The 8,395-nt window shown below is 49.3% G+C and overlaps 1 protein-coding gene across 1 annotated transcript; it reads right to left on the reverse strand.

The window, feature by feature from the left end:
* Window positions 1-878: 878 nt before the first annotated feature.
* Window positions 879-3,260, reverse strand: AMER3 (APC membrane recruitment protein 3). Its single transcript, XM_047083031.1, has one exon. The coding sequence runs from the start codon at window positions 3,258-3,260 to the stop codon at window positions 879-881; it is 2,382 nt and encodes a 793-aa protein (XP_046938987.1).
* Between the last annotated feature and the right edge of the window lie 5,135 nt (window positions 3,261-8,395).

The raw sequence follows: 8,395 nt of genomic DNA on the forward strand, positions 1-8,395 counted from the left end.
GAGATGAGACCTGTCCTGCTTCTTACTCCCATGAGAAGTCCTTCAGGGCCCCAGCACATTGTGGCTGCTTGTCCTGGAGGTAGAGATCAGGCTTGTGTGGGGCCAGTGGGCATTCCTGAGCTCATCCTTGGCCCCCTATCCTGCCTGTATCCCATTCTCTGCATCCCACCCGTAAGCCTTGGATCACACATTATTATTCTCAACCACCTATGCAGACTTCATGGCTCCCTCTACCTCCGATTTATAGGATGTTCTGTTATCTCCCCATCAGTTCCAAGCCTGAGTTCCTCTCTATGACATGCTGTATAAGGAGAAGCCAGGTGTGGCCACTTCACAGCCAACTGGGTTTTGAGTCTTCATTTCTCTGTGGGGAAATCAGTGAGGCACACTTTGAGAGCAATGGCAGCTTTTCAGCTGTCCTTGGCCTTAGGTTACCCAGTATCTGGCCTGGCTGAACTGGTGGGTTCAGGCATAGATGCCTCCATATTAAAATGCTCTGCTCCACTTGCTTGTGTCCTGCCACCTCCTAGCCCCCAATAGTCCTTACATCAGGGACAAAGATGGAAAGTTGGGTCTTAAGTTCTCTTGAATGTGGCCACAAAGATGCAGTTCCTGGTGACTGGGGGTCCATGCTACACGTGAGGCTCAAACATGGATGGCTTAGGGCCCCTACTTCCAGCTGGTTTCAGGGGAGGCCCTTATGGTCCAGGAAGTTTTCTGGGACACTTGCAGAGGGGGTTCACTCGTGCTGGTTTTTGGAAGTGAAGTCCAGGATTCCTGGCAATTTGCCCCAGGGTCTCAGCTGGGTAGCAGGGCCAAGAGGGGTTATAAGCCCAGCTGGCCCCTGTGTGCCCCTGCTCCACAGCCCTTGAGTTGAGCTACAGGGGCTGGTCCTCCACAGAGGCACGAGACTGGGCATCCATCCTGGTGTGCTCCACCCTGAGCTGGCTGAGGTCAAGAACATGGCCTGGGCACCTCTGGTCCTGTGAGCTGTGTAGTGGACTACCCAGGGAGGGCAGGCCACATGAAACTGCCGCGCTAGGGAAGCTGTTAGGCTGTTTCTGCTGCAGAATTTCAGGGCCCCTGGTTTGAGGTTGCCTGCAGAGCCCACTGCTCATGTCCTGCCTTGGGGGCTGTTTAGTAGGGGGTTGGCAGTCTGGTTGGATCTGCAGGGCTGCAACCTGGGCCGCACAGCCTGTCAGGGTGGGCTCTACATCGAGGGTGCTTTCCCCAGGACCAGGCCTCCAAGAACCTCGGAAATACTCCACATTCCCAGGTGGTCTGGGCTCCTGGGAGCTAGGCCAAAGGTTTGAGACTTTGTTTTTGCTGCAAGTGTCTGTTGTTGCAGAGGTTGCAGACCCCACAGGGGAGAACAAGCCTTCATAGCAGCCTTGTGTCCCTCCTTCCCCAGAGACCTGCACACACTCCAGAGATGGGTCCCTGGACAGAGAGCTAGTTACCTGCTCAGGCCCTGCTAGGACCTTGCTCTCTCCAGCAAGTAGGCCCTTGGTAAGCGAATGTGCCCACAGCTCCCGCCTGCTGGGTACTGAGCCCACAATGGTCCTACCTGCATCTGAAGCCCCAGGCCCCCTGACCTCCAGCTTCACTGGACCTGGGCTCTTTTGCTCAGAGCCAGCTTCCAGTTTCTCTGTCTGTCCCCTGGGTGAGGTTGCAGTATCCCCAGGGGCTGAGGCAGGCGGGGTGCGGAGCTCAGGGCTACGGCGAAGCCAATTGATAATGCCCATGGTGATGGCAAGCTCAGTGTCACAGAGCTTTAGCAGACACTCTTTGCCCTTCCAGGAGCTTTGCAAAAAGCTCTGGCTGAGCAGGTCTGGACCTGGTGTTGGGGCCAAGTTCTCCTCTGCCCCCACATGGAAGCTGCACATGGACAGTGGTGCTCCTAGTGCTGGCCCTGACAGACTCTCAGACACACACAAGTCATCATCCAGGCTTGGGCCAACAGGGCCCTCGCTGGGGTCATAGAAGAGCTCATAGAGGGCATCTCCACTGTAGCTATCCCGGGGGAAGGCAGCTGCAGGTGTGCCTGGGCTCGAAGCCTCCTTCTTATCCTCCTCGAGGCCAGGTGAGAAGGAGTCATAGTAGCCTTCATCACTTGTGGACACAGATTCTGGCTGTTCACTCTTGGGGGTACCTGTGTCTATGGAGCTGGCTTTGGAGCCACTGTGGGGGTCCCTGCAAGGACACAGGGGGAGCTCAGCAAGCCCAGCTGTATCCAGCCTGGGTCGGTCTGTATCTGTCCCCTGGGGACTCCCCAGCCATGGGCCCAGTAGGGTGCTATGCTGCTGTCTCACAGAGCGATTCACACTGTCCCAGAACTTGGCAAAGTCAGACATCTCATTTTGGGCAGGTGATGCCAGCTGTTCCATGCTGCCCTGGAAGGGGCCCCTAAGAACTTTGTTTTCAAGGGCCTGTGATACCTGAGTTGGGCTCTCCAGGCTCTCGTTCAGTTCCAGGGATGGCACGGAACTTTCATCTGCAAAGATCTCCCCACAGCCTGTGAGAGAGTCAAAGCTCTTGAGTGAGGCCACATCCTCACACAGGGCCCTACAGAGGTCAAAGGAAGAGTCGGGCAGGAGCTCGCTGTCAGATAGGTCTTGACATAGGCCATCTGGCCCCAGTCCTTCACCAAAGGGAAAGAAGCCTGTGTCTGTCTGCCCTCCAGCCTCTGATGGGCCTCCAGGCGAGGACAGGCTCTCCCTCTTGGTTACCAGTGAGGCCAAGTTCTCAGTCTTGTTTCTGCGAATGTGGAATAGGTTCCGAAAGCACTTCTTAGGTCGTTTCAGGGAGATCCTCTTCCTTGGTATGCTCTTGGCCACAGCTGGCACGAAGGGCATCTGGGGCACAAAGTGGCGGTAGTCAATCATGCGCTGGCTGCTAGAGGGTCCTGGGAAACTCGCGCTGCCCACCAGGTGCCCTGTGGTGGCACTCACCCTGCCAGCCCCAGGCACACTGTCATGAGTCTTGCTCTTTCGTACCAGTTTGAAGGTGGCCCCACAGAAGGCTGTAGCCCCCACCTCGGGTTCTGGTTTCGCTCCCTTGTTGGGGCATCTGTCATATCCTTGGGCGTTGGGACTAACCTGTGGGGCTCTCTCACTGTAGGGCCGCTGTTGCCCTCCTGGTGAGACTGACCAGGGACCTGCATCCTCCCTGACTGGAGCAGTGGCTGCTGGGTCTGGGGGTTTCTCATGGGAAATCTGCAGGCTGGATTTGATGAAGGTCTTTCCTCTCTTCAGCTCCATGCTGCCAGTGCCCCAGGCTGCTGTGAAGGAAAACAGGAGGCACTTAGTATCCAAGATGGAGGCCTATGGTTCTAGAAGACCTCTGCCTATCCCTGCTTACATAGTTGCTTTGGAGCTGAACTCTGACATCTAAACTTGGATCCTTTCAGAGGTAAGAGAGAGGGAGATGGGATGGCCCCACCCAGACTCACTGCCCCAGGGCTGCTCATTGCTCCATAGACAACTGATCCCAGAGAAGTTAAGTCACATGCCTAAAGTCACATAGTAGGAGCCTAAATGAGGACAGACTGGGGTCTGATTCTATTGTGTCTGTGATCTCTCAACTCAACCAAGCATCATCTCAGAGTTTACCTGGCCAAGTCAGATTCCCATTTCTATGCCCAGGCACTCTACAAATAGCACCCATCCTCACGGGGGAAGTATCATCGCTCTTTCAAGTGGTGGAGGAAAGGATTCAACAAATAAGTTCCTGCCTTCATCTAAGAGACAAAACTCAAAGGGAAACCCAAGCCTGTATCCTGGGCTGGATGGAGTAGCTCATCAGTTGGAAGGGGAGACACATACACTGTCCTTCATGGCTATTGCATCTGTCTGAGGAAGTAAGAGTTGGTCTACACAGAGACCATCAGCAAGGCACAGCTGAGTATCTAATGGTGCATGTTGAGCTTGAGCACTGAGAAGAGAGACAGCATCATGGTAGAAGGCAAAAGAGAGGAGGCAGGCATGAGGCCAGGATCAGACAGATTAGATAGACACAACACATGATGGGCTGGAGAGCAGCCAGGTATCACCTTCTATGCACATCTTAACTGAGAGGCATTGATGCCTGGAATGCCATCCAGAGTTCCATCCAGATGAATGCCCAGTCTGAGTTCAATGGGAAAGGGTGTTGTGGTTGACTATTGATGTCTGTCCTGGTATGGGAGGGGGAAGCCACATAGGAGTGTTAACTTGACCATTTTTGCATTGCTAGGGAGTATGGCCTTACTCTGAGATCAACGAAGAGCTATTTGGTGGTCTAAGATATCTAATATCTGATATCTAAGTGGAGGACAGAATAAATTAGGAGAGAAGCTTTGAGCAGAGAAGATTCACAAAGGGCCACTAAAGTGGTCTGAGTCTGTGGAGATAAGATCCAGATGGAAACTGCAGTCAAAGTCATGAAAAAGAGAGGTAAGGTTATAAGGACCTTTCAAAGGCAGAAATGCTAGGATTTGGCAACTGAATAAAGAGAGAGAAGTCATCAACAATGAGGAAACAGTAAATACTGATCCAGACAAAGAAAAGTGGGAAACGGTAAGGAAGTGGGAGTGGAGTGAAGGTGAGGAAGGGGCTTGTGCTAAGAGCTGGTTTGAAAAAGGGAAGCAAGGCTCTAGTTTTAAACATGTGGCCTTTGGGGTGAGCTTGGAGACCCCCAAGACCAGACCAAAAGAAGGTGATGTCCAAGAGCACCTGCAAACTTCCCCAGACTCTCCCTTGCTGTGTCTTCACAGGTACCCAGCTCACAGCTCAGTCTGTGCCAGCAGCTGGGAGTGGTGAGTGACCTGTGGGTCAGTCCTATCAGTCTGGTGAAGGAAAGACTAGAAGAGAGAGTTTGGGGATGGTTTCTTTGACTTTCTTTTTTTTTTCTTCTTAAAAAAACTTTGTTAAATGTTTATTTTTGAGACAGAGAGAGAAAGAGAGAGCAGGAGAGGGGCAGAGAGAGAGGGAGACACAGAATCTGAGCAGACTCCAGACTCTGAGTTGTCATCACATGGCATGTGACATGGGTGTTGAACCCACCAACTGTGAGATCATGACCTGAGCCAAAGTCAGCAGCTTAACCAACTGAGCCCCCCAGGTGTCCCTCTTTGGCTTTTCATAAGGACTTCTCCATAGGGAGCATCTGAATTCACTCCCCACCCCCGCCCCTGGTGCACAGCCTGTGAGGGACGTACACCACAGTTGTGAAGGCAAGTGGCTCTGTCAGCCTGCTTGCCTTTCAGACCCACTTCCCAGGAAGCTTTGCAGCTACCTTCAGAAAGCTGCTTGACAGTTATGAGCTGACCAGGGTCAGCTTCGGAGTCTCTCAAATGCTTAGACATGAAGACCTGGAGGTGAAGAGAGGGGCTGCCTCACAGCCCAGGTGACAACATTAAAGCTGAAGATGAGAAGTGGTGACAAAGCTGCCACTGCAGGGGCTCACAGGGACAAGCTGACTGGCCTCAACCCTACTCCCACTCATGGGGAGCACTTCCTCCCCTACAGGGGGACACTTGGGACTTTTGGCTGGAAGATAGGAGAAAGTTCTATGCCAGGGAAAACCACAGAACCTGGACTTGGCTCTGGCAGCAGCTCAGCTCTTGGTGACAGCATCCTGGACAGTGGGACAGTGCTTCAAGTTACCTTTCTGCCTCCTATGAGGTGTCATGCACCCAAGCCTTTCCTACCCTATACCTGCAAATCCCATTTTCACTCACCACAGTCCTCTGTGGCTGAGACAAGTCCTTCCTTAGCTCTGATGAATTTTCTTTACACTGCATAGTGGTTAATATTTGGACTCTGGAGTTGGAGAACCCAGATTTGAGTCATGGTTGCATCTACCTAACCAGGTGAGTTCTTCACCTATAACCATATAAGAGACATAACTTCCATTTTACAAAGGAGAGAGAATAAGGTCGAAAAGAGTCAGTCAATTGGCCCAGGTCACACATGTGGTAAGCGACAGAACTAAGATTTGAAACCAAGCCTGTCTGATTCTGGTCATGTGCTCTTAACCACAACAGACATTCTGTGAACCAACACCCAAACTCTTCTTCATGGGAAACTTAAAAATCAAATACTAAATGTGCTCTTATGAAGAATTTTGAAAGCACAATGAAAATGGAGATTAAAAACCAAAGTGCAGCTTACACAAATTCAGAAAAATTATAATTGAAGGTCATATACTTTCTATGACAAGAAATCTTGGAGATATTTTATTATGAGATCTCTATTCTATGTTAGAAAAATATTTTTATTAACACACTTTTGGAAATAATTTCAAGTAAGCATGACAAAGATTACTTCACTGTGTGCAGAATTTGCAACTACAAGAACTAAGGTGGTTCATTTGATATCGATCTCTATCAATAAAACTGCTGATTTCTTATTTCTCAATTCAGTGAACTGATTTAAACTCATGAAGAACCAGAAATTTCACCACATTCTGAACTTGGAAAATAGCCTCTCAGAATAGCAGTCACTGCTAAAGATGGCTACACTCAGTGTCACTGATGTTGCCAAACCTATTTCTTGAGTTCATTTAATACTTTGGCACATTGATGGGACAATAAGCAGTAATGTCCAGAATAATGAATGAGAGACTTGCAAAACACTGGAGCAATCATGTGAAATCCAGTGTATGTTCAATCTGGTCACATTCCACATTAAAATATTTTATCAGAGCCTGACTCTCTGGAAATGTGAGGCCCATATGTGACATGGGTGGGAACACCCTGAGGGGTCAGAGGCCTCACTGTCCAACTGGAGACAAGCTGAGCAGTCTCCTTCCATGACAGTTCTCAGGGACAGAATGGAATTTATCTGGAAAGCCAGATGCTGGCACTGTCATTGCCTAAGGGCAGAGGCCAAATATGTCCAGGTTCCCAGCTGCAAAAATGTACACTCTGCTCTGTAACTCTCTGGCTAAAGACCCCCTAAGTGGATCCCAGCATGAAACCTGAGAAAGAATCCTCTACCACATGCCACATCCCTCCCCAAAGGACAAAGTAGGCCTGTCCCTTTCCTGGTTTGGTGCCTTCTTGTATATAACACTCAGGGATCACTGGCTGCTCATTCTGGTGCTTGCTTGGTCTTGCAACTCCCCAGTGAGGTTGAAAACTTCTTTAAGATTCAGGACTCCAATGGTGGTCAACTGTGAGCTACTACTTATTTAAATGAAGTATTTATGTTTTTGAGACATCTTAGCTATATATTTACATCTAAGTTTCCTAAATGGAACACTGAGTCTAGTTTTTAATTCCATAATTTATGTACATCATTCTTTAAGACAGTTCTCAGTGACACCAAGACCCTGGACCGAGTTCTTCATCTCTAAAATGAACTTGCAAATTCCACGAGAACAAGAACCATACCATGTACTTTATTTAATCAACTCTGATTCACGGATGTGCTATTTTAACCAAGATCTAAAAGACAGCTGAAGACAACCAGGCAAAAGACGTGGGAAGCATATTCCAGGCAGAGGGAACATCCTGCAGAAAGGCCTTGAGGAGCAAAGGAGGAAGAATGTTTAAAACTCTGAAAGCAGGCCCAGGTGGCCAGAGCAGCTGGATGAAGCTGGGAAATGGGCAGGGCAGACTGTACTCTGCCTGAGGTCACAGGGAGGGTCTTGGCTTTTATCCTATGCACCATGGAGAGCATATGCACCATGCTTTTATCCTATGCACCATGAGATCCAGCCATCAAGGGTGAGTAACATGGCTAATATTCAGTTTTTAGGGCTGCCTGGGTGGCTCAGTTGGTTAGGCATCCAACTTTGGCTCAGGTCATGATCTCTCAGTTTGTGGGCCCGAGCCCCGTTTTGGGCCCTGTGCTGACAGCTCAGAGCCTAGAGCCTGCTTCAGATTCTGTGTCTCCTCTCTCTGCCCCTCCCATGCTCATGCTCTGTCTCTTTCTGTCTCTCAGTAATAAATAAACATTAAAAAAATAAAAATTAAAAAAAGACAGATTAGGAGCCAGAGCAGGGTCTAGCCGAAAGTAGTGACAGAGACTGCTCATGTATGTAAACCTTTCCTCTCAGCACCTTACACAAAGTATGCACTTGCATATGGATTTATTACAAACTGAGCAAATGAAGTAATTCTAATGGCTGCTTTTCTACATGATAAATAACTTTAGCTCAACTGCCTACAATTTTTTTTTCCTTTGGGAAGGTAATTCTGTGCTCTTCTTTCTTTTTTTTAACATGAAAGTGACTGAGTGTTTCATGGATGAAAATAAAAATCGCTCAGGTACACATATGTAACAGAAGTGGTTGGAGATACAAACATTTTGACTAATAGTTTTGGCATTGCCATGCCTTCTCCGGCCCCGCCCCCAACATCCAGTAAAACCAGAAGCCTAGACATACAAAGAGGTGAATAGTGATTAGA

This window comes from Lynx rufus, unplaced genomic scaffold (genome assembly GCF_022079265.1).
Source record: "Lynx rufus isolate CCGP_SWC_20201006 ecotype Redwood Valley unplaced genomic scaffold, mLynRuf1.p SCAF_2, whole genome shotgun sequence".
NCBI classification, from domain to species: domain Eukaryota; kingdom Metazoa; phylum Chordata; class Mammalia; order Carnivora; family Felidae; genus Lynx; species Lynx rufus.